This window comes from Leopardus geoffroyi, chromosome B1 (assembly GCF_018350155.1).
Source record: "Leopardus geoffroyi isolate Oge1 chromosome B1, O.geoffroyi_Oge1_pat1.0, whole genome shotgun sequence".
In the NCBI taxonomy this organism is placed as follows: Eukaryota; Metazoa; Chordata; class Mammalia; order Carnivora; family Felidae; genus Leopardus; species Leopardus geoffroyi.
In genome coordinates, this window is record NC_059327.1 from 20,548,730 (window position 1) to 20,574,066 (window position 25,337).

A 25,337-nucleotide genomic window follows, 5' to 3' on the forward strand; every position below is an offset into this window, starting at 1 on the left:
GGAGCCTGGAGGTCACTCTTTGTTTGTTTTTTTGTTCATTTGGGTTTTGGTGTTTGGTTCAGTTTTCTTATCGAGACATCATTACATCTCTATTGAGGGAGTTGAGGGCGGAGCCCCCGTCTGGATCTACGGGCATTTTGAATTGCTGGGCAGTTTTGTTTTATGTTTTTTTAATTTTTCTTTCTTTTTTCCCTTCCCTTCCCTTCTTTCCTTCCTTTCCTTTCCTTTCCTTCCATTCCTTCCTTTTATGGATTTAAAAAATTTTTAATGTTTAGTTCTGAGAGAGACAGAGTGTGAGCAGGGGGAGGGCAGAGAGAGAGGGAGACAGAATCCAAAGCAGACTCCAGGCTCTGAGCTGTCAGCACAGAGCCCGATGTGGGGCTCGAACTTACTGACCGGGAGATCATGACCTGAGCTGAAGTCAGACACTTAACCGACTGAGCCACCCAGGTGTCTCAAGGTTGCTTTTTTGTTTTTCTGTTTTTTTGTTTTTTAAAGGAAGGAAAAAAGATCTCTTAGGGATTATTAACAGGGCTAACCTAGTATTTATACCAGTTCCTGCCAAAGGTCACCCTGTTGTGTCAAGCCTGATAACTCAGCTAATCAGGCAGTCATCGATGGTGCAGATAACCCTGTTAATAATTTGTTGCCCCATATGCTACCATGCATCAGAACTTGTCAAAAATACCATATACATGAAAAACAGCCTCTACTGTAAAATTACCAGCACATTTTAATTTTTGTTGAGCCGTAAATATTTTTGTTTCTTGCCATGCACAAGAGGGATTATGGTATTAGTTAGCATTGCCTACACATATGCAGAAGAATGAGTTAATAGAACATGTAAACCCAGGGTTACTTTATTTACAGGCATACCTCAAAGATAGTGTGGGTTCAGTTTCAGACCACAATGCCAATATTGCAATAAAGTGACTCAATTGAACTTTTTGGTTTCCCGGTGCATAGAAAAGTCTATTCATGTGCAATAGTGTTGTATCTTAAAAAAAAAAAAAAAAAAAAGTGCACAGACCTTAATTAAAAACATGCTAACCATTTAAGCTTCCAGTGAGTTGTAATCACAGGTCACCATAGCAAATGTGATAATATTGAAAAAGTTAGAAATATTCCCAGAATTACCAAAATATGACACAGAGACATTAAAATGAGTAAACGCTGTTGGACAAATGGCACCAATAGACTTGCTCGACATGGGTCGCCACACACCTTCAATTTGTATTTAAAAAAAAAAAAAACACAGTGTCTGCAAAGCACAAAGAAGTGAAATACAATAAAATGAGGTATGTTTGTAAGCTCCAAACCTCTGTAGAAAATAAGACTCTCAGAAAACAAGGAGGCTTTGTCAGTAGGAAAGCTTCAGTATGAGAACGAATTCTGCCAGTGGTTAGCTGTGTGACGTCCCCATGGCTAGTTTCCTCTCATTCATTCATTCATTCATTCATTCATTTATTTATTTAAACATGAAATTTATTGTCAAATTGGTTTCCACACAACACCCAATGTTCATCCCAACATGTGCCCTCCTCAATACCCATCACCCACCCTCCCCTCCCTCCCACCCCCTCATCAACCCTCAGTTTGTTCTCAGTTTTTAAGAGTCTCTTATGTTTTGGCTCCCTCCCTCTCTAACCTCTTTTTTGTCCCCCCCACCCCTCCCGCATGGTCTTCTGTTAAGCTTCTCAGGATCCACATAAGAGTGAAAACATATTGGTATCTGTCTTTCTCTTATATGACTTATTTCACTTAGCATCACACTCTCCAAACCCTCTCCTTTAAAATGAGGGAATTGGGGTGCCTGAATGGCTCAGATGGTTCAGCATCCAACTTCGGCTCAGGTCGTGATCTCATGGTTCATGAGTTGGAGACCTGCGTCAGGCTCTATGCTGACAGCTCAGAGCCTGAAGCCTGCTTCCCATTCTGTGTCTCCCTCTCTCTCAGCCCCTCTCCTGCTTGTGCTCTCTCACTAAAAAATAAACACTAAAAACAAATTTTAAAATAAATAAAATGAGGAATTGGATGCGATCATCTCATCAGGCCAGTCATGGCCCAGTCTCTAATTCGAGATTTCCCCACCTCATGTTTTATCTTGAAATCCTTTATAATTACTGGAAATTTCAAGGTTCTCTTTTTCTTACAAGAATCTAGTCTCTTTTTTTTTTTTTTTTTTGAAATTCCACCTGACTGGCTTGTCCTCACTGTTGATCTGGGTAATAGGAAACGTTAAGGACAATAGGACTCCCAACCAAGAAGTCATAATCAGAGTAGATTAGTCGTGCACTACAAAGACAGGGATTAGAATTAATTCTGACAGAGCTGTGATCTCACCTCCTAAGCAAGTAATCAAATCTTACCTTTAGAAAGTAAATGGGATGTGATCAGCTCATCATCACGTTAAGTGATTAAATGGCTTCTGGGATTTTATGCTTTAATATCTCCACTGATCAATTCCTTTTCCTTGAAAGTTTAGCCCGGGCCAGGCCAGCAGGAGGACAAAATATCTCCAACTGAACTGAGGAGGGAGGCTTTCTCTAGTGTCCCTTCTCTCAACTGATGCTCTACAGAGCCTTGTGACTTACAGAGGTAAATGCCAAAGAGAGATTGGAAACCACATTTAAGGCCGTAGTAAACACTGCCAAGAATTGTGAACTGTAGGCTTACTAGGAGTTTTCATCGAACATGGGGATTTTTTGTCTTCTCCTGAATTGGCTGTGGGAAACTGTAGTGCCCTTGATAGACCCAGGCAGGCTGGCTGCTGTTTTCATTTCACCACCTGGAAACTTATGAAAGAGGCACAGCCCCCAGTGTTGCCCAGGGCAGGGCACCAATTCTCGGGGGGGGGCAATTCTAAAAACAGTATGACCTAGGACAAACCAGTTACCCATGGGTCTGTCAGTTTTCACGCGGCCTGGCTTACATTTTTTAAAAATACATATCCAGATGCTTTGTGTTGGCTGCCTTAGAATCTTTTCACAGCATATCAGCGTACAGATATGTTAGTAGATCTTCAAACTTACCTTAATGAAATCTCTCCAAGTGTGCTGGTGTCTGGAACGTGCCTCAGGGAATGAGGGGCTTTATTTTTAATGTAAAAATGTTGGCATTCTCGTTTACACCAAGGTGGACAACAACACAGCGCTGGTTGACAAACTGAAGCGATTCCAGCAGGAGAATGAGGAATTGAAAGCTCGGATGGACAAGCACATGGCAATTTCAAGGTAAAAATGGCCCTACTGTTCCCTACTGTTCCTGAGCTCCCACGTCCAGTGTTACGTTCTTACCGCACTCCACCCATGTGCCTCTGGAAATGGGGTTGAAGTGTGTGGTTAAACAGGTACTGATTTCCATGTGGAAAATAGGATTGGAGCCATGCATGCTTTTACCACAGTGGTGTGGACCAAATGGCTTGTCCCCTAAATAGGCAAGCCGTCCCCGAGACCCTTGGCTCATTGACTCTGAGAATGCTATCAGAGAAGGAGCATCCAAGAGTAGCTAGCAAACAGCCCCAAACAGAAGACAGTCCTAAGACATGGAGAAAGTTGTGGGAGGGTCACGTAGCCGACTATCAACTCGCCCCCAAACGTGCTCTTCCTTTGGCTCACGTGCCCAGCATTTCTCCACCAGCCAAAGCCCCCACATCTTGCAGCTCTGTGCAGGATTCCCTTTTGTTCCAAAGGGATTGTTTTGGGGGCTCAAATGGTAAGAATTTTTTCAGGGCACCTGGGTGGCTCAGTTGGTTGAGTGTCTGACTTCGGCTCAGGCCACGCTCTCATGGTTTGTGAGTTCAAGCCCCACATCAGGCTCTGCACTGACAGCATGGAGCCTGCTTGGGATTCTCTCTCTCCCTCTCTTTCTGCCCCTCCCCCACTTGCATTCTCTCTCTCAAAAATAAACGTTTTTTTTAAATAGTAAGAATTTTTTCAAGTTACTTTTAACTTAGATTCACATGGTTTGTGGCTCTTTTTTTGTCTTCAAGGCAACTTTCCACTGAGCAGGCAGTTCTGCAGGAGTCCCTGGAGAAGGAGTCCAAAGTCAACAAGAGACTGTCCATGGAGAACGAGGAGCTGCTGTGGAAGCTGCACAATGGGGACCTGTGCAGCCCTAAGAGGTCCCCCACGTCCGCCGCCGTCCCCTTCCAGCCACCGAGGAACTCCGGCTCCTGCCCCAGCCCCAGCATCTCACCCAGATGACGCCTTCTGGAAGCTGGGAGACTGTCGGAAAGCATCTGTAACAGGTGTGCGGGACTGACCCTAACCACGCTCGACGGAGTGAGAGCTACAGTAGCGGACGTGTAGTAACCACGCTGGAACTGGAGAGTCGCCGCCCCCGAGGCTCCTTCTGAGACTGGAACACTCTGGAGGAAGACTTGGACCCTGTCCAAGAGCCCCCTCGCCAAAGACCTCAGAACGGATCCGCATGGACGGACGCTGTTGCACAAAGCACTTAAAGAACAAGAGGGTCTTGTTTGTTGCCTTTTTCACCTAAGCATAAGGCGGAAAGAAAACTCTCAGGGGCCTGTTAAGATAAAGATGTATAACCTTTATAATGTTCTTCACCGCGGACACCTTCTTGGGATTTGTGTTTTGGTCTGACTGGGGATGTGTGAGTGGAATGGATGCGGCAGACTGTCCCGTGTCTGATGCCGCCTCCTTCGCTGTGTCCTGGAAGGCAGGTGCCACACACAGCTGGGTATGTACTAACCGAATGCTAGTCCGTGTATGCACTTCCGCAAAAGCCATAGAGGGAGGAGCAGTAGTTGCTTGAATTAAGACTCTCTACCACCAACTTGGCTCAGCCCTTGACAGTGGGGAGCGGTAATGACACGACGAGCTGGGACTCGTCCACGTCCGTACAGCTCTCTGTCCTTCTGTGATAACTTGCTGGCAGTCTCTCAGTGTTCAGCCACGTCAGTTCAAACTAGCTAGATTTTTTTCTGTAGGTTTTTAACTTCCCTCTGTAAACCTAACATTATACTACAATCTATTTTCTCAGGCTATGAGCAAATATAAGACCCTAATTTTTCTAAAAATCTGTATAAAGAAAAGGGGCAGGACCAGTGGGTTTGCTTCTGCCTTATTTTTACCTTGACCTGAGCTATCCCCACAGATTGTTGGCTCTCCCGTTGTCTTCATTTCTGCCCTCTCCCTCTTCTCCACACACACCCTCCCCCCCCCCAACTCCCCACCCCTCACCAGAGCCACAAAAGCAAACCTTCTACCTCCTACCTACTCTTCTCTGGGACAAGGAATAGGTTTTCCAGAGCCAGCTCATCATCAAGGTGCCAAAACCACTTTCCAAACAAACCAAGGCCTGGATGTGACAGCAAAAATGTTGGGAAACCCTAAAGAGAATGAAGAATAAGGCATTAGCTAGTAGAACGGAGTAAGGTAGGATTCAGTGCTTATGGCTAAGTAGGAGCAGCTGGTGTAGGGCAATGATGCACTTAATGCATTCTGGAAAGATAGTGCTAAGCTCCTGTGTCCTCTTGGAGGAATCCTTCTCTGTCCTTGAGGTAGCAGAATGGTCAGTCAGTGGGTGGAAGATGTGATGTGTACAATGCCCTCCAAGCTGCAATTCAATTTCTCTTCAAAACTTATTACCTCCCCCAATTCTGATACTTTGGGGGGAAGTAGAAGGAAGAACTGTGGCTTTATCTCCCTGTCCCTGCATGTCAGTATTTACTAACCCGCGTTGCTGACGTCCAGTGGCTGTACAAGTAACTCCTGTAGTGTAAGAACAGATTCAGGATACTAGAGGTGGATATTTGAGTCGTCATCTACATGGACGCTACATAGCAAGCTGATATTCACGATGCATGCTTGTTTTTATTAGTGATTGTGTCTGAAGCCCTTAACCTCCAACAGTGTATTATGTATGTTACCTTCCATGTTTTCCTCTGATAAATGGGAATTTAGGCTCACTGCCACCTCCGGGAATAGCTCTCTGCTTGCCCTTCTGCGTTGTTTTCGATGCCATTAGCCAAAGTTGGGTTTGCCATCCATCTCCTAGGCATGGTAACTCTTGTGCTGTTCCCTGCTATCCTCCATACCATTTAGGTGTCTGGGGAAATCAACCTTACACAATTAATACAAAATGTCTTCAGAGAATGGGAGACAATAGGAGAGAAGATAGGAAACAAAACAGAACTTTAAGATTTTTTTTTTTTTCCAAACCAAATGTTTCTCACGTAGGACGGAAAACGTTGGCACGTCATAAAAATAAGGATGTGTAAAGCGTAGTTGTGCTCAGTTTGTAGTGATGGAAAGTGTATTTTACTTTGATCAAATAAATAATGCTGGAATATTCAACATAAGGATTGCGACGTCTGACCTACTCCACCCTCCAAAGCGTCATCCAGTTTTCAGCCTTTCTCAAGGTACCGGTGACCATTCGTCTCCTCTTCAGCTGTGTCCCCAGGGGTTTCCAGTGCAACCACCCAGTTCGTCATGGGCTGAAATCTGGCTCACAGAGCTAGACTCACAGGTAAGCTTCTCTGAATTCCCAGCTATGGGTACTGGAGAAACCGCAACTGATTTTAACAATTTCTGCTGTATCAGGTAAGAAAATGAGAACAGCTACAGTGCAAATATTTTTGGAGGTAGTAAAAAAGCCTAAATGAAGCTGAATCTTCCTTGAATCAGAAATCTATATGGAAAGTTAAAGTTGTAAAAACACGTTTGGTTCTTACTGAATGACTCATCGAGAGCTAGTACTTTGGAGTGCAGCAGCCTAAAAAAGGGCAAGTTTCCTCAGTTTTTGATACCTTCACATCATTTTGAATATATAGTTGAACCACATATCACTTAATTTTTAGATCTCCTGTGTTATGGAATAGAATCTTTGGTATTGACCCAAGCAGTGCCCCCAACAAATCCTTCAACCAAAAAACCGAACACTTAGCCCATTTTGTACCAAAACCTGCCCATTGAATAGAAATGAATATACAAAGTTAACATCTATGCTTTTTTATTATAAAAAGTAGAAATGCAGATACATAGGTAAGCAATCAAAATACATGCTTTCTGTCAGGAGTTAACACTATTAGACCGAATGACTTCCTTTGAGTTTGGACCTCTGGGTCTGACTCTCAGGGCGGGGGGCGGGGTTTGGCACTGAACGGCAGCCTCCGGCAAAGCAGGAGTCACCAGAACCCCAAAGCCGGCCATGTGCACAAATGAACTTGCCCTCAATTCATTATACTTCATTTTCCAAGTCAGGAAAACTCAACAGTGGTCGCTACTGTAGTCTCCCCTTGGAGATTCCGAGCAGTGCAAATGTAATACCCTACATCAGTGGTTGCAACGTCTTCAACTGTCAGGATGCTCTGGGAGATTCTTGTGGTGTGCCCCAGTCCTCTGTGGATCAGCCGCCAAGTGTCTTGAATCGTCACAGGCCTTTCATCCTGTTGAACAACACCCCCAAGCGCTGCAGCACAAGCAATAGGCTGCTGTAAACAGGTCCCATTCGCCCCACACCACTGGGGGGGAGGGGTTCTTGCCCAAACACCTAAAAGACTATTCGGTACATACAGCACAGGGGAGTTTTTACAGTATATGCAAACACTACACTGTTTGGAATGCTCGTTTTGCTCCTAAGTTTCCACTTAAATTCTTTTGGAACCCCAAGAACATAGAACTGGTACTAGGCAAGAAACATGGATAAAAACGTCTGCTGCTCCCCCTTCACATTGCCCACTCAATAGTTCTGGGACTAGAGAATTTAAAGCCAGATGGGGCACCTGGGTGGCTCAGTCGGTTAAGCGTCCAACTTCAGCTCAGGTCATGATCTCACAGTCTGTGAGTTCGAGCCCCACATCGGGCTCTGTGCTGACGGCTCAGAGCCTGGAGCCTGCTTCGGATGCTGTGTCTCCCTCTCTCTCTGCCCCTCCCCCACTCATGCTCGGTCTCTGTCTCAAAAATGAACAAAAACATTAAAAAAAAATTTAATAAAAATTGAAAAAAAAGAATTTAAAGCCAGAAAAGCCTGACGCACTCACTGTGTAAGTAAATGAGAGCTCCCCATTGTTCAGATTTGGTGAAGGGAGAAGTAGAAACAGCCAGGCCAAAGGACTCCAGTGGGAGCAAAGTCGTACCAAGAATGGATACCACGATGCCCTGGATGATCTAACTCCCTATTTCTAGAAAGTGAGATGGTCACTCTGGAGAGGCTACACCCAACTATGGTGAGCCGAATGTTGTGTGTTTTGGATTTGCTGAACAGGATTGTAATATCACCAGTATTAATACACTTTCTGCTCATTAAAAAAAAAACAAAAAACCAAAACACACTTCCATTGAAAATCATGGATGTCTTCAAAGTGTGACCACACTTTTTAAATTTTTTTTTTTCAACGTTTATTTATTTTTGGGACAGAGAGAGACAGAGCATGAACGGGGGAGGGGCAGAGAGAGAGGGAGACACAGAATCGGAAACAGGCCCCAGGCTCTGAGCCATCAGCCCAGAGCCCGACACGGGGCTCGAACTCCCGGACCGCGAGATCGTGACCTGGCTGAAGTCGGACGCTTAACCGACTGCGCCACCCAGGTGCCCCATGACCACACTTTTTAAAAACAAGTACCTACTACCAGGAAAATAGTTTTTCTCCAGGGAGACTTATTTTCCACCAATCACAGCCCCTGAGCCAGAAGTGTATTGGCTACTGAGTATGTCTTAGGAGGCCAAATCTTCTCTGGCAACGAAGGGATTATTCCATGTTGGTAGCAAAGCTGTTTATTTTAGCGAGCAAAACGGGCACAGAGGCTAAATGTGCGGGTGTTGCTCTTATGGAAAGTCTATTTTAAAATTATCTCTGGCCTCACGGCACCTTTTTGCCAGGGCCTAGGTTTATATGCCCACTTGGTGGATGTGCTCACCACGGGGCATAGCTCGTATAGGGAGCACACTCTGAGGGAGACCAGTTGGCCTCCAATTGACCCAGACATGGGGGTGGAGAAAGAGGGAGCCCCCTCCTTTCTCTTTCAGGCTCCGTCCCTGCTTAAGGGTTATGAAGAAAAATAACATATAAAGAAGGTACACTGAACTGCCTAAGGGAACCCACTTTTTTTTCCTGTCCTTTAAAAGAGCCACTTGTAAATATTACTGGAACAGCTTAGAAAACAAGTAAAACCTGGCCCCTGATACAGTTTCACACACTTCTCACACTCATTGAGTTATGACCTCTTCACCTGGGGGTGGGGTTGGAGGACAAAACTAAATTTACTGAGCTGGCTGAGAAGGAGCACAGCCCTTACCTTCTGTCCTGGATAGATCCACCTGAATTCCACCTCAACATCAGGTTCCCCCAGGACGGTACAGAGGACGCTGATGTCATCCCCACTCCTCACTTTGTTTGAGGATGCCAAGATGGTTGTTGACGGAGGGCCTCTGGGAACTGGAAGGAAACAGGAGACAGGGAAAGTGAGACAGAATCCACGGGTATGATGTTGAAGACAAACCTCGAGGCATATTCTATTCTTGGAACTGAGCTGTAACATGTCTGCCTTCCTTCCAGCTTCCCAGCCAGCTTCAGGCCTAGACTATCCCATCACTTCTGGTTTCCGGTGAAGCCTCCTCTCCACACTGGCAGTCCAGAATGGGGTGCTCATCCAGAACCCCCAGGCCCAGCCATTACATTTATGTTAAAGGAGGCAGCTAAAAGTTGTGGGAATAAGAAGGGGAATAGAAAAGTTGAGGGAGAAGAAGGTGCTTGGGGACAGAGTGAGCAGAACATAGAGAAGGCTGGCGGGAAGGAGGGCGGCTGAAGGAGTGAAAAGGACCAGACAGGTGTGTGGCTGTCCAGCCTCAGAAGGAAAAGGAGCAAGTCTGAATCTAACGAAAAAGGATGTTTGGAGGAAACGTACAACTACTGCCATCCGCTTGCTTTACTTGACAGCATTTTAGAAACACGGGGGTCAGTTCACTTAAATAATTTTGATGGCGGCCTTGAGCAAGCCAATGGGCTAGGAGCAGGGGCTACAGCAGCGAACAGCACGGACATGGTCTCTGAGCCCTTGGGGACCTCTCTTCATGGTCTGAAGGAGGCAGACACTAAACAATTGGATAGTTAATGTTCAACTTGGGTTGTACTATGAAGAAGACCAGCATGTTCTGCAAGTTCAGAGTAGCCTGAAAAGCAAGAATGGCTTCCTTGAGGGAACAATGTTTGGACTAAAACCTGAAGGGTGTGCTTACCAGGCATGGAGGGAGAAGCAGGAAGTCACCTGGGGCCTGGGAATCACTGTGTGAGCTTCAGCTGTGAGGTAGACCAAGGCCAGGCAGGCTGTGGAGCAGGGCAGAGGGCCGAGGCACCTCAGCCCACATGGAAGATTCTGACTAGAGTTCTAAAAAAAGTGGGAACCCAGGGGTACCTGGGTGGCTCACTCAGTTAAGCGTCCGACTTCGGCTCAGGTCATGACCCCACGGTTCGTGAGTTCGAGCCCAGCGTCAGGTTCTGTGCTGACAGCTCAGAGCCTGCTTTGGATTCTATGTCTCCCTCTCTCTCTCTGCCCCTCTGCCCCTCCCCTGCTTGTACTCTGTTTCTCTCTCTGTCTCAAAAATAAACATTAAAATGATCACGTTAAAAACAGTTCAATGTTTAGTGGAGCGATTTGAGCATACTTCAATCCCTTCAAGAAGTGGGGAGTTAGGCCAATCGGAAGAGACTGAATTTACACATCCATGGGATTTTCCAGGAGCCCTCGGCATGGAGAAAGGGTACAAGTATGTGCTCTAGGGAGGTATTTCCCTGGACAGTGGGAGGACAACAGGCGGGCAAAGAGTTGAGGGCACGGGCAGAGAGCATAGCCATGTCGAGTCCTGGACCCCAAGCAGGGTGGGTGGGGAGGGTGGGAGAGCAGTGGGGAACGCAGGGGTGGACGGCAAAGATGAGGACAGACACACAGGAGTCAATGAACACTGAGCAACAATCTGGGCAAGGATGAGGTCATTCATCAAGTTGGTGTCTGACTCAGTGAGTGATTCTCAAGTCGGAGCAGGTGTAGCTGTGGGCAGGCTGAAGGTGCGGCTGAGGGAGGGAGGGGTGCCTGAGGTGGAGGGTCGAGGCAGTCAGTGAACTAGGTGGATGAGCTCCAAGTGGATGTCGACGTCACCCAGGGACAAGGAGGACAATGAGCTAATGAGGGGAATGAATGGAAAGGAGAAGAAAAAGCTGGTGGAGCCACAAGACTCGGAGGAGCAGAGGTTCCTAACAGCAAATGAGAGAACGAGGGTGAGGAAGGGGGAACAGACACAAGAAGAGCTTGACCTTGAGTTGGCGAGGGACGGTGCCCTTAGGAGACCACAGATTCGGGTCACAACAAAGAGGATGCTCTCATCACAGAAGATGTGCTAAAAGGCTGGAAGAACTGGAGAACTGCTGACGCATATCACAGAGATAGTACTAGAGTGAGCAATGGGTGAAGGGAGTCAAGGGGTGTTAGCTCAGGGTCACAGGCAGTTCTAGAAATGGCAGTGCAGTAGAGGAGCCTTTAAGAACAGCATTCTGTGCCTCCTGATTTCCATGCATAGTTTGGAAGAGCAGCGCCTGAGACGGGCCAGCTGGAAGAGACTGAAGTCTAGGTGCTCGTCGGGGCAGGCTTACCTTCCACATACAGTAGTTGGTACTTGACTGAGATCTGAGACTTGCCCCCAGCCTCCGCCTTGCAGTAGACCACCCCCTGGTGGTCGGAATGAGGTTGCAGATACACAAAGCCCCTCTTCATGTCGTAAACAATGTCTGTCCCATTGGCTGGGATTTCCTTGGCAGGAAACTCCCTGTGGAGGGTGACTCTGGCCGACGGGACAGTCACTCGACAAGGAACCACAGCCTGCCTGTCCGGGTTCAGGTAGACAACATCAAAGTAACTGGGAGAAGGTACAAAGAGTTCTCCTTTCTCTGCGAAGGGAAAGACAGAGGTTTGTTTTTAATGGAGAAACAAGGTAAGAGCGCTTGAAGAATGTTTACATTCTACGGGCACAGAGAGGGGACTGGCAATATACTCAGATACTGAGTCTTTACGCATAGAAAAAGCTACTCTTCGATGCTTTTCCTTTATTGTAAAAAAAGATTTTACTTCCCATCTCCTTAAATGCAACAAAAAGGTATTAGTTGAAGCCCAAATCAGGCCCATGAATTACCCCAATAAGGAAGCAGGGAAGGAGATGGGTTTCCTTAGGTCAAGAGCAGTTTTAAAAACTGCGAGCAGGGGCACCTGAGTGGCTCAGTCAGCTGAGCCTCCGACTTCGGCTCAGGTCAGCGATCGCACGGTTCCTGAGTTCAAGCCCCGCGGCAGCACCATCGGGGCTCAGTGCTTGCAGCACGGACCCTGCTTTGGATCCTCTGTCCCCCTCCCTCTGCCCCTCCCTGGCTTGCTCTCTCAAAAACAAATCAACATTTTTAAAAAAAAACAAACAAAACCTTGTGAACAATTTGCTGTGTCTCTGGAGAAGCCCCAAAGCCTGTACTCAGTCACTGGAACAGTTCTCCAGCACAGCACAGCCTCTGGGAGGCCCGGGTCACTGAGGGCACTGGTACCCTCACCTGTCCTTACAGCCCAGAGGACGGTGTTCCTGCCACAGCTAATAGAGAATTAAGGAAGGACAGATGAGGGGCCCAGTGGCCTCAGGTTCTGAATTCTGCTTGTCTAACTCTGGGCTGGGGAATTCAGTCCATTTCTTACATCCTCCAGTTTCCCCTGAAATCATTATCCCTATACCTTAAGTTCTAGATGATGGCACTGGCTCTTACAGAAGTGAGAGAAACGAGGACTGGGTTGCCCACACATTCATTCCTCAGGATGCACAAGGGACTGTGGGTTAGAGTATTTTTTTTTTAATTTTCTTTTGGCATGGCACGTTGAATCCTCTGTGTTCTGGATGCTAGTGTGAGGGAACGCTACAGGAATTGCTAAGAGAAATCTTTGAACTTGATCATACCCCAACATTTAATTGTTTCCTATGTTTTTCCCACAACGTTCCTGATACAAATCATTATTCCTGGCTTTTTCCTTCACTAGTCCTCTTTGTGCCACATTCATGTGATGTTTTAGGTTGGTGACCTATTCTCAGACACAACATCAAATGTCTCCGTGGGCCAAGATTTCTTTGGCTGGGAGTGCCAAGTTCACTGACATGGAGGTCCTTCCCTGGCTCTGAGATCAAGGAGTATGCCATGGCTCAGTGAACCTCCATCTTTTGCAAGGCTTTCTATCAGGCTGGGTGATGTGTGCCACATTCATGATAGATTGACTTTCAGGCTTAGTTAAAGGGCACCTTGGTCAATGTTGTTTCTAACACCCATGTGTTCACACAGAGTAAGTCTATATGGCCTTGGATGGGTCAACTTAATCTCTGCTTCCACATCCCCATTTGGAGAGAACACAATCTCTAGGACTAAGGATAGCTTTTGAGCAAAAGCCCTTCAGGAATTTCTGATTCTAAGATTTAGAAGTAACTTTTCTTTTGTTTTATAGAGGAAACTGAACCAATAAACAAAACCAGTAGATTAAGCAAACAATCCAAATTCTAGAACACAAAAATGTGGTCTTACTTCTTGTTACTGTAAAACAATCTTTGAAAGAAGTGACCTCACCAGTTGCTTTAACCAACAGAAAAAAAAAAAAAGAAATTCGTGATAGAATTCCCAAGAAGGAAGCAGGGAAGGAGACGGGTTTCCTTAGGTTAAGAGCAGTTTTAAAACCTGTGATCAGGGGCACCTGAGTGGCTCAGTCAGATGGTAGGTTGCATCTACCAACAACTAAAAACTTTACTGAAGTTCATTTAAAAAAATTTAGAGTACACATGCCTCCTGCAAACATGTTTGTATCTATTCAAGTCAATGCTAAGCGTTACTTTAAGAAAACTAGCACATGGAAATTTAGATTTCAAAAAAAAAAAAAATCAAATAGGCTACAAAGTCCAAATTTCAACAAATCCCATATTTACTAAAATGCTCATTAATGTGGTTTCACTACATATGATCATTGGAGCCCAAGCCTTTTGCTATGAGAAAGCTCTACCACCAGCAATGTTCTCCTCCTTGATCTGGATGGTAGTTACATATGTGCATTCATTTGAGGTTAATTTATTGAGCTGTATACTTATGACTTGTGTAGTTTTCTTTGTATATATTATACTTCAATAAAAAGAAAAACCTTCTGAGAGCCTCTCGGATAAAGAGTCATTATAATATGTGGCAGTTGCTTAATCAAAAACCGCACAAATTAACAACAGTCGAAAAGAGGCTTCACGGTGTTTGCAACCAAACTCTGGGAAACCTACAAACATAATGAATGCCAGACGTTTCTCTATGTGGGTCGTGGGGAAGCATATGTTCTGAAAGAATCGGAGCCAGGAGCAGGAGGCTCAGCTTCCGAAACAGCTCATCTTGGTTTTGCAAACCCACCCATGCCTGAAGAGACAAATGCTAAACCCTGGACTGAAAATCCAACCGGCCTCTTGGCTTGCTATTGAGAAAAGAGAAGATGATACAACACATTAGGTCATGCCCCTTTTTGATCCCAGTTTCTTCACAATTGAAGTAAATAGTTTGGTAAATATTTTAGCCTTCCTTTGATTCCCTAAAGAGCTGCCCATAGATTAAGAACAAGGACCTAGCTCCAAAACTCAAAGAGAGCCCTTTAACCCTCATGGGGCATTCGGCTCAAAGGAAGTCTTCAGTTCAAACTTTCAATTCAAAATCCAATCTTTTAGAAGGACGCGATAGTGCTAATCATGGCAAAGAATCTTGAATCTGCAGTGTGAAATAGGGTATCAGTCCCTGTCCAGAAAAACAGGCTCTAAAGGCACATGAGCAAGTCTGTGCAACACATTCCAGAATGAGGATCAGAAGGGATTACCTATGAACAACTGTTAGCCATTCGCCTGACAACACCAGTGATGCTAGCTAGTGTCTTTCTCCCTGTCTATCAATCTACCCACCACCTTGTCCTAGAAACAGATTAGGGCAGTAAGAACATAAGATCCCAGGTCAGAAAAACAGGGGCTGACTCTTTACTCCCCGTTACCAGTCATGGAACCCTGACCAAGTCACCTTGCCCTTCAAGGTCTCAGCGTCAGCATCCTTATTGCTAAAACAGAGATGGTCAAGTAGCTTCTACTTAGTTCCTAGGGGTGTGGTAAAAATGAAACGAGATACATGTGACTCCAACATGGTAGAGTGCTCTGCTAACGCATCTTCTGGCTGGAGAGGAGCTGTGTGGGTGGGAGGGGGGGAAACATTCGAGATTTTGCTAGCATTCATTAATGGCCAGCGCAGAAGATCATTTGGGTCCTAGGCCTAAGTCACTGTAGGTCTGAAAGGCGGAGGGAGTCAGGATGTAGACAGCGCTCACGAGCGCCCCTGCCTGGACACGAAGCAAGCATTGTGCATTTTTAGGCCCTTCACTCAGCGCAGGGATCGGGGCTGGAGCCACAAAGCCCACAGGCTTTGGGAATCGTGCCCCCAAAACTTCAGCTCACAGTACGCTAAGAACAAATACGAGGAGGCCTTTAGCGAGGCATCGTACGGCCATGGAGGCTCTAGAAAGATCATCATGGGCCCTGAGAGCACAGTGACTACACGTGCACAGCAATGTTGCCCAGTAGAGCTTTTTGTAATGACGGACGTGGTCCCTGTCTGCAACGTCCAGGAGAGCCACGAGCCGCATGTGGCAATGGAGCACGTGAAACAGGACGAGTGGCCCTCAGAAAGTGAGTTTTAATGGGTTTAATTTTAAACCGTTTTCACTTAAATGTAAATAGTCACACATGCCTAGTGGCTGCCATATTGGCCAACGTAGGTACAGACTCAGGAATCAGCCCGGGTTCGAATCCTAGTACCACCACTTACCTGTGTGACCCTAAGGAGGTATTTAATTTCGCTAAAACTCTACTTCCCAACAAACACAAGAGAAATGACAGGAGTGCTTCCCCTGGAGGGTCGCTGGGGAGACTTACACGAAATAACGGACATAAACTGACAGAGCCTGGCACACAGGGAGCGCTCTGATCGTCACCATTAGGTACTCGGCACCCAGTTGGAACCTGTACCTCTGGGCCAAGCCCAGAATACCGAAGCGTCCCACCGACACGCCCAACGGTTTACCTGTGAAAAAGATGTAGGTGGAGCCGGTTTTGGTCTCGTCCTTCCTGCAGACGTAGCCCTGGCAGAGCTGTCCCCAGCAGCTAAACTCGCCCGTGTCCGCGGCCGTGGAGTTGACCAGAGTCAGCTGGCCATAGCGCTCGTGCTGCCTCACGCTGTCAATGGAAGCGAAGCCAGCTCACGCGGGGGGGCCCCCAGCAGGTGCTCTCCCCTCTGCTGTTCCCCACCGCAAATCCCCCTGGCTCTGCGGGCTGGCCTCTCTCAAGCGGCACAAACTAGTAACAGCATGTTTGGGGGAAAAGTGTGTGGAAGGGTAGGGGGCGGTCAGAGAGAGAAGCTTCTAAAAGGAAGACATGACGTTGACATTTTATAACGAGAGGGGATTCTCTTCCACCTCAGCGCCAGAGTTTCCCTAAGTAAAATCACTGGTCCATTAGCAACGCAGCCACAGAAAGTCAGCCAAAGAGCCTTTGCTCCTGATGAACGCACTTAAAGAGCAGTCAACATGAATGAAAGCACACACCGTGGGCCACTGTGAAAAATCTCTTGGATCAATAAAGAGAAGGTTCTGAACATAAGCTTGGGATCTTTGAGACGCCACATTTCATAATAAAAATGCAAACTTTCAGGGCTCCTGCGTGGCTCGGTCACTTAAGCGTTTGACTTTGGCTTAGGTCATGATCTCACGGTTCATGGGTTGGAAACCCGTGTTGGGCTCTGTGCTGACAGCTCAGAGCCTGGAGCCTGCTTCGAATTCTGTGTCTCCCTCTCTCTCTCTGCCCCTCTCCCCCACTCTCTCTCTCTCTCTCTCTCCCCAAAATAAATAAACATTAAAAAATAAATAAATAAAAACTTTAGGGGAAAAATGCTTGGTTGCTAAGATTTACTAAGCCCCAGTTATGCAGCCCACCTCTGGTACAGTGCTTAGAACGTTTGAGCATTTAACTTTCCTCTGACCTCACACTATTATTTCTACTTATATTTTCTCATTTTGCAACTCTTGCATTTTTAGCTTGTTCATGTGAATATATTTGCAAACTGCTTCAGTTCCTTCTGGAATAAGGAGAGACATAAATATTAATATTGAACTCTATCACTAGCTGATGATAATGGTGATTCAGTGTATTATGTTGTGACAGGAATCCAGATGTATCATCAACGGGAGACATATTCCCCTGTGGCTTATGAGCCTCTGCATGTGGGCATGCCAATATAAATGGTTTTAATCCAAGGATGCATCTCAAATAGCCAAATGGCTCACCCCTCTGAGATCCACATACTTTTGTGACGTAGCCGAAACTCTCCTGTTGTGCTTTGCAACACCGTCAGTGAGGTAGCCACACTAAATTTAGCACACAACCAATGTCTGGTTGGTTGATCCTAAACACAGCCCTGTTCTGGTTCACTGCTGAATAGCTGCTTTCCCCACCAGGGCCTCTGTACTCCCACACCATCAACTACCTCCTTTCAAGGGAACGGAAATCTCTCCCCCTTCAGGAAGCTTTTAATTAGAATCAACTCTCGCTTTCTCCTAATGATGTAATCAGCCCCCTTGTTCTCTATCCCTCGGATACCCATGGCTTCCTGTTATTACAATGGATGGCAAAAACTCTGAGGGCGGGGACCGGGCCATATTTGTTTTATATTCCCTCAGCAACAAATCTGTGCACAGTACACAGTAAAGATTCCCTAGAAATGAGTGGAGTGAAATTGAATTGAACCACAGGGTTGGAAGTGGAAGGAACCTTAAAGAGAAGGCACCCATCCAGTGATGTGTGGGAAAAAAAGAAAAAGGCGTCCAGCTCTCAGCACTGCAGATGAAGAAACTGAGTCTCAGAAAGAAGTGACTTCCCTGAGACCCACAGCTAGTAGACGCTGAGTCAATTACTTAAGTGAGTGAAGTATGTACTCATCAGAGAAGCAAACACATGTAAAGTTCTGCATGCCATAACAAATTCATTGCATTCTTCTAATGGTGGCTTAATTGCACATAATTGCAGTAATTACTAGTAGTAATTATTGTGAATACCACTACAACAATGACACATAATACATACCCCACAGCGGAGATAGCACAGCAAATAAAAAACAGTGGACCTCAAGGACATTACAGTCCAGGTAGGTAGTTAAAACTAATATACACGAAAGGATCAGAGAATAAGTAAACGAGGACAATAGGAATTCTGAAAAGGGATTTATCCCCGTGGGTTGAAGAGGCTGAAGGCAGCTTTGGGGAGGAAGTGAGACACGCCGGACCTTTAAAGGCGGGGGTGGAGAGGCAGGGGCAGTGAGCTCACTTGCTCAGGAAACCACAGTCCCGGGAGGGCTGGGACCAACCTGGTCTGCTCCTCTTACTGCACCCCCACGGCCTGAGTGCGTGGTGGGTGGAAGGCACTCAATACTGATTTGAGGATTTAACGTATTCGCCACAGAGGACACAGAGGGAGGGGGTTGGGAGTCACGGGGCATTTGGTTGAGAACAGGCAGCAGGGACCACCCTCAGGTGTGGAGGTGGGAAGTGACGGCACCTTAGCCAGGGCATGAGGTGGGCGAGGGAGAGGCAGGAGGAAGAGGGGGAGACTGAGAGCCTGTTCCTGTGATGAACGGCACGGCCAGTGCTGGGGCTGGGCCGGGTGCTGGCAGAGGAACAGAAGCAAATTTAAGGCATGTTTTTCTGGGGGACATTTATGACAGACTGGGTATAAGAGGTAGAAGACAGAGATATATCAGCAATGACCACTCAATTTGTATTTCTGTGTGTTAGAAAGACTGGGGCTTTAACCAACCGAGACGGAATCACTGAGAAGAGAAAGGAGACTAAGGCAGGCAAAATAATAGAGCCACCATTGAAGACTTTGAATTTGTGATGAAATGTGGGTCACCGAAGTGTGGATGCCAGTTGATGTGGCACTTGGAAACACAGGCTGAGTCACAGAGGAGATAAAACAGCACTAGATTTGTATTTGGGGGAGTCATCTACAAAGGAGTAAGAGGAGAAGCTAAAAGAAAGAATGAACTCAACAAGGGAAAGCATAGAGAAGAGGAGAAGTTTGAGGACAAAATCTAGAGCCAAACTAGAGTCCACCAGGGCAAGAAAAGGTAGACAGAGGACAGAAGAATCAGGAAAAGGTATCATCAAAAAGGAAGATTCAAAAAACGGATGCTCGAAAGCATCAGATACCTTTTAAAAGAGATTCCTGCCCCTCCCCCCCCCCCACTTCATTTGGCAGAATCAAAGTTTTTGGCAATGACCAAATATGTAATTTCAATTGTGAGGATACAGCCGGCTTTCAGCAGATAAAAAAATAGAAAGGCGGAAAGAAAATGGAGGTGGATGTCTTCCTAGGTGTACCAAAATATCTGACCACATTCCCTATGGAGCTCAGAACTGGGGTACAAAGTCAGCATTTAATTGATCAACGTATCAAGCACCTTCCGTGGACCCAACATTTGCTAGCATCATAGTGATGGAAAGTATCAGATGCCATTCCTACTAGGAAAGTAATTGGGCACAAAGAAATTTAGCACTTGGGAATAACCCTACAACCATGAAATCTGCATGCTGTATCTTTAGCAGGATTGGGGGTGGAAGGAAGGAAATGCACTGGAAAACATTTCTGGATTTTTCCACCCCCTCTTGTATGCAAACAATATAAAACAGGAAACAAATTATTTAGTAGGATTACAGTTTAAATGCCTGGATTTAAAATGTCCATTTCTTCTAATGGTCTCACATAGTCCCGCAGCGGTTTCCCCAAAGGGGTGGACTATGACCTAAGGCCTCTGGGGGCAGAGTCTGCAGGATGAAGTGGAGACAAGGACTCAATGAGCCCTGCAAAGCCCTGGGAGACCCTTCATCCAAGTACTCTCTCCTTTTCTTGTAACACTTAACAAATCCCCAGAACAGTGGATGGTGTAAAGTTTGAGTGGAGCAAAAAGGTGCTGTGACCAAGTGCCCCCCAAAAGTATATTTAAGATTAAGTAGAATTTACACTAATTGGCCCAGCTTAGGTCTTTCTCTTCCAAACATGCACTTCCAGACCTGACCCACAGTGAGCTCAGGGAAGGACAAGTCAACATTTCAAAGAGTATTCAAAATTTAGAACTATGTATGTGTGTGCATCATGTGTGTATGTCTTCCGGGGAGGTCCCGTGGCCTTTACACACAGTCCATTCCCATCAATGGAGGCTTGAAGCTTCGAGCATGTTGCCCATCCTACTCTCTTCTGGAGGGGTAGGTAGGGACGCTATATCATGGGATGGCATAGAGGAGGAGGTTGACAGCTCTCAAACTTAGGGACCACTGTTGATCTCACCTGGGGCAGTGACCAGGTAAGGGTGGTAGGGTCTATGCTCCTATTCTTTCCCTAGACCCTACAAGCCAAGGGCAGGAGGTAAGCCTTCGATTACAAAATAACTAGTCACCGGTCCCATAAATACTTAATGAGCAGAAGTTAAATGGGAGATTCTGAAGTGCACAGTAAGAGACACAATGATACTTAAGTAGTGTGCTTCTCTCAAGTTCCCTCTACACAAAATGCCATGGGCAGGCCAAGGAGGGTAACCAGCAAAGCTTCAGGGCTAAGAGAATCTTAGAGGAAGAGAAGGACTTTCACAGGCACAAAATAGGGGGCATGCATTCCAAAGGAATGAGATCCCCTGAAAAGAGACAAAAGGCAGTTTGGTGCCTGGCAAAGAGATCTTTGACTGGAACGGAGGTGGGCAGAGGTCTATGGTGACAGGCAGCAGTCATGGGAGGCATAAGATCTTGGACTTTGGAGACACAATGACAGGATTCAAACCCTAACTCCACCATGACCTTGAGACTCCTTAGCTAGGAGACTTGGAGCTCATGCCTTCTACATTCTGGCTACACCTACTTCCTCAGACTTGAATTAACAGCAACAACAGCTAACGCTTGGGAGTGCAGGCTTTGCACTAAGCCTTTTGGATAAGTTCAAGACTTAGAACAGTGTGTGGCACAGAGTAAGTGCTTCAGACATTTTGTATATATCTGTTATGATGGCCCTCTGCTTTTTGTGACCACATTAGGAGGGAGGTACTATTTTTCCTCTTTTACTGATGAGGACACTGAAACTTAGAGAAGTACTTTGTCCAAAGTCTTCCAACTGGGAACAGTAGAGCTTCTAATTCGAGTGTCACAAAGACTCAGCTTACAAATGTTCATAAATGAAAACGGCATGGATTTCCATCCTACTGAAATGAAGTCAAGGAATTTTGACTAAGAGATGATGCCTCTAACTAACCTGCAAATCCTGCTAAATATGGACACACACATACACACACACATACCCCACAATCAAAAACATGAAAGATCTGATTTAATTAGCTGAGTAATATTTGTGATAGCCTATTTTCTATTTCAACAGCAAGTTAACAGTTCAATAAGTAAGTGGAGTATCTGGGTGGCTCAGTTAGTTGAGCATCTGAATGCTTGATTTTGGCTCAGGTCATGATCTTACGGTTCGTGAGCCCCACCCTCACTTGCATTTTCTCTCAAAATAAAAAAAATAAAAATTAAAAAAAAATCAGTGAGTAATTAAATGGAACAAGAGCAGGAAAACAACTAGTTATTAAACATCTAGTCTTTAATGGACAGAACCTAAGGTACACATGACTTTTTCTCAATCCCACGAGATGGAGATGGTCAAATAATAATGGCTAAAACTTAAGGAACGCTTAATATGTGTTAAGCACTGTTTTAATCCCTTTATAGATTTTGACTAATTTCATCCTCATAAAATCTTTATGAAACAGATGTTATTATCCTCCCCAAGTTGCAGGTGGGCAAACTAAGACCGGAGAGGCTAGCTAACTTTGCCATGTAAGTGTTGGAACCACAGGAGAAGAATTTGAAGTTTAAGTAATGTTCCCCGGGCCACTCAACTGTACGATCCCAGATATTGTGCATTGGAGACCGTGTTGCCTCTGTTGACATAAAAGAGAAGTATAAGGAGCGAAAGAAAAAAGATGCAATCCAAAATCCTCCTTATTTAACATGCACTTCGAAAATTAATTATTTAGTTTCTACCACAGGCAAGGTGCTATGCCAAGCATCAAAGGAGATCAAGATTCATGTGTATTTGCTCGTTCATGTTTCAAGTGTTTGCACAGGGCCTTGTGTTTAAGCTTCTTTTTAAGAATGTGTCAGAAAATAACGGCTCCATGATATGCTGGGAATAGAGCCATATCAACAAAGTACAAACCCTGGGAAACAGACAGCTGGTAAAACATATCAAAGTTTCACAGTTTATGATATAAAAGAAAAAGATGATGAAAAGCAATATGTATGAGGAACTAGTAGAGAACCAAATATGCAAAAAGAGAAACAAAATGAATACAGTTTCAGCATCAGAAACTAAGCTGAAAGGTCCCTCCCTCTCTCTCTGCTTCCTTCCTTCCCTCCCTCCCGCTCGCTCACCCTCCTTCCCTCCATCCCCCCTCGTGTATGTTTGAGGACTATCCAAGGACCTCCTCAAAATGCTTGCATTTTATAACTCCAGTATTTCTATCCCAACAACAGGTTATGTTAATGTCTGTGAATGTGACTCAGGACTTTTCTACTACAATGACTTATGCCAGATTCTTCTGTATTCTTAAAAAAGAAGTTAGAGGATGGGATCAAGTTGACAGAGAAGAAAAACCCTGAGCGCACCTCTTCTCACAGACACAACAAAACAACTACATAAGAACAACTCTCTTCGGGAACAACTGGGAGACCAGCAGAGCAGCTCCAAAACAACCACAGATATAAAGAAAAAGGCACATTAAGAGGAGGAGAAGGGTCAAAGACACAATATAGTGAGGGCTCACACCCCTGGCACAGAGAGGAGGTAATCCCTGAGCACTGAGGGGTTCAAGTTCCACATCAGCTACCTCAGCGCTGGGGACCTGCAACAGGAAGACAAAACCCAGGAATGTCTTGCTTTGAAAACCAAGGTTTAACTTCAAGAAAGCCAGAGACAATAGGAAGCCAAAACTCTACTTTTCAAGGGCTTGAACACAAGTTACTCACACCGAGACCTAGCACAGAGGCAGCAGTTTGAACAGTGCCTGGGCCATATGGGAAAGAGATTTATTGACTAATTTTAAGGCATGGACTGTAGGAGCAGGGATCCGTAGGGATGTTCTTTAAGAGGGGAAGGCTGGTAAGGTCATTTTATTTACTCTCCCTCTATCTAGCTGGGCCAACATTGGTGGGTGCCATCTCTGACACATTCCATCTACCTTGCCAGCCCACTCACCCCACCTCCACATTACCCTGTGGACCCACCTGACCAGTAGCTGACCCACCAAAATGGCTGTCACTCTGCCTCACCCAGGAGGTGGCCTCAGCTAGGACTGGTAACCCCAATGCAACTCCCGCTATGCCTACCACACTTGGTGAGTAGCCTTGGCCTGGACCGTTGCCCCTCAGAGTGAATCACAGCCCATGGCCTGGGTGGCTCAGTCGGTTAAACGTCTGACTTCGGCTCAAGTCCTGATCTCACTGTTCATCGGTTCAAGCCCCACATAGGGCTCTGTGCTGACAGCTTGGAGCCTGGAGCCTGCTTCAGATTCTGTGTCTCTTTCTCTCTCTGCCCTTCCCCAACTCGCACTCTGTCTCTCAAAAACAAATAAACATTAAGAAAAAATTTTGGGGGCAGGTGCACCTGGGTGGCTCGGTTAAGCGTCTGACTTCAGCTCAGGTCATGATCTCGCGGTTTGGGAGTTCGAGCCCCACGTCAGGTTCTGTGCTGACAGCTCGGAGCCTGGAGCCTGCTTCAGATTCTGTGTCTCCCTCTGTCTCTGCCCCCCCACCCCCACCCCTGCTCATGCTCTGTCTCTCTCTGTCTCTCAAAAATGAATAAATGTAAAAAAAATAAAATAAAAAAAAATTTTTTTAAGTGAATCACACCACGAGGAAGGGGGACCTGCCACACATACCAGTAGAACCACAAAAGTCAAAACTAGTCCTTACAACTCTGTTCACCAGCAGCCCTGCAGCAGCTATAGCCCAGCCACAAAAAGGTGCCTACAGATCACACAGGGTCACCCCTGGAGTGCCTGGTTTTGGTGGCTCTTGGGGGGATTGTTCTTCTGGGACCCAGAGGACACCTACTATTTAAGGCCATTCCTTCAAGACTGAGAGACATAGCTGATCTACGTAATACATAGAAACAAACAGAGAGTCAGACAAAATGAGGAGACAGAGGAATATGACAAAACCTCAGGAAAAGAACAAAATGAAGTAGAGATAAGCAATCTACCTAATAAAGAGTTCAAAGTAATGGTCATAAAGGTGCTAATTGGGCTCAGAAAAATAATAGATGAACAGTGAGAATGTCAACAAATAAAAATAAAATGTTAAAAAGAACTAATCAGAACTGAAGGCTACAATAAATGAAATTTCAAAAATATACCAGAGATGGCACACCTAGGTGGCTCAGTTAGGTGAGCATCTGACTTCGGCTCAGGTCATGACTTCGCTGTTCATGAATTCAAGCCTCATGTCAGGGTCTGTGCTAACAGCTCAGAGCCTGGACCCTCCTTCTGATTCTCTGTCTTCCTCTCTGTCTGCCTCTCCCCCATTTGTTCTCTCTCTCTCTCTCTCTCTCTCAAAAATAAATAAACATTAAAAAAAAATTTTTTTAAATACACTGGAGAGAATCAACGTCAGATTAGAGGATGCAGAAGAACAAATCAGTGATCTGGAAGACAGAGGAGTGAAACCATCCAAGTGGAAGAGAGAAAAAATTTTAATAAAGATAGTTTAAAAGATCTCTGGACAACATTAAGCATAAAACATTAACATTATAGGTATCCCAGAAAGGAGAACAGAGAGAAAGGGACAGAACACGTTTGTGAAGAAATAATAGCTGAAAACTTCTCTAACCTGAGAAGGAAGACAGACATACAGGTCCAGGAATCAGAGTCCCAAACAAGATGAACCCAATGAGCTTCACATGAAGACGTATTATAACTAAACTGTAAGAAATTAATTATAGGGGCGCCTGGGTGGCGCAGTCGGTTAAGCGTCCGACTTCAGCCAGGTCACGATCTCGCGGTCCGTGAGTTCGAGCCCCGCGTCCGGCTCTGGGCTGATGGCTCGGAGCCTGGAGCCTGTTTCCGATTCTGTGTCTCCCTCTCTCTCTGCCCCTCCCCCGTTCATGCTCTGTCTCTCTCTGTCCCAAAAATAAATAAACGTTGAAAAAAAAAAAAA

At 45.7% G+C, this 25,337-nt stretch overlaps 2 protein-coding genes across 15 annotated transcripts in view; one reads left to right on the forward strand and one right to left on the reverse strand.

Annotated features, from left to right (window-relative positions):
• Positions 1–6,323, forward strand: part of MTUS1 (microtubule associated scaffold protein 1) — a 172,352-nt gene extending 166,029 nt beyond the window's left edge. For all 13 annotated transcript variants that reach the window (XM_045454784.1, XM_045454742.1, XM_045454795.1 and 10 more), the window contains 2 exons: positions 3,136–3,233; positions 3,992–6,323. In XM_045454784.1, coding sequence (XP_045310740.1) covers positions 3,136–3,233; positions 3,992–4,205 — 312 coding nt within the window. In that variant the 3' untranslated portion in view covers positions 4,206–6,323. The remainder of the gene's footprint in view (positions 1–3,135; positions 3,234–3,991) is intronic.
• Positions 6,324–6,964: 641 nt separating this feature from the next.
• Positions 6,965–25,337, reverse strand: part of PDGFRL (platelet derived growth factor receptor like) — a 70,224-nt gene continuing 51,851 nt past the window's right edge. For both annotated transcript variants that reach the window (XM_045454826.1, XM_045454836.1), the window contains exons 3-6: positions 16,118–16,269; positions 11,615–11,908; positions 9,267–9,406; positions 6,965–7,417 (exon numbers count right to left, since the gene is read on the reverse strand). In XM_045454826.1, coding sequence (XP_045310782.1) covers positions 7,229–7,417; positions 9,267–9,406; positions 11,615–11,908; positions 16,118–16,269 — 775 coding nt within the window. In that variant the 3' untranslated portion in view covers positions 6,965–7,228. The remainder of the gene's footprint in view (positions 7,418–9,266; positions 9,407–11,614; positions 11,909–16,117; positions 16,270–25,337) is intronic.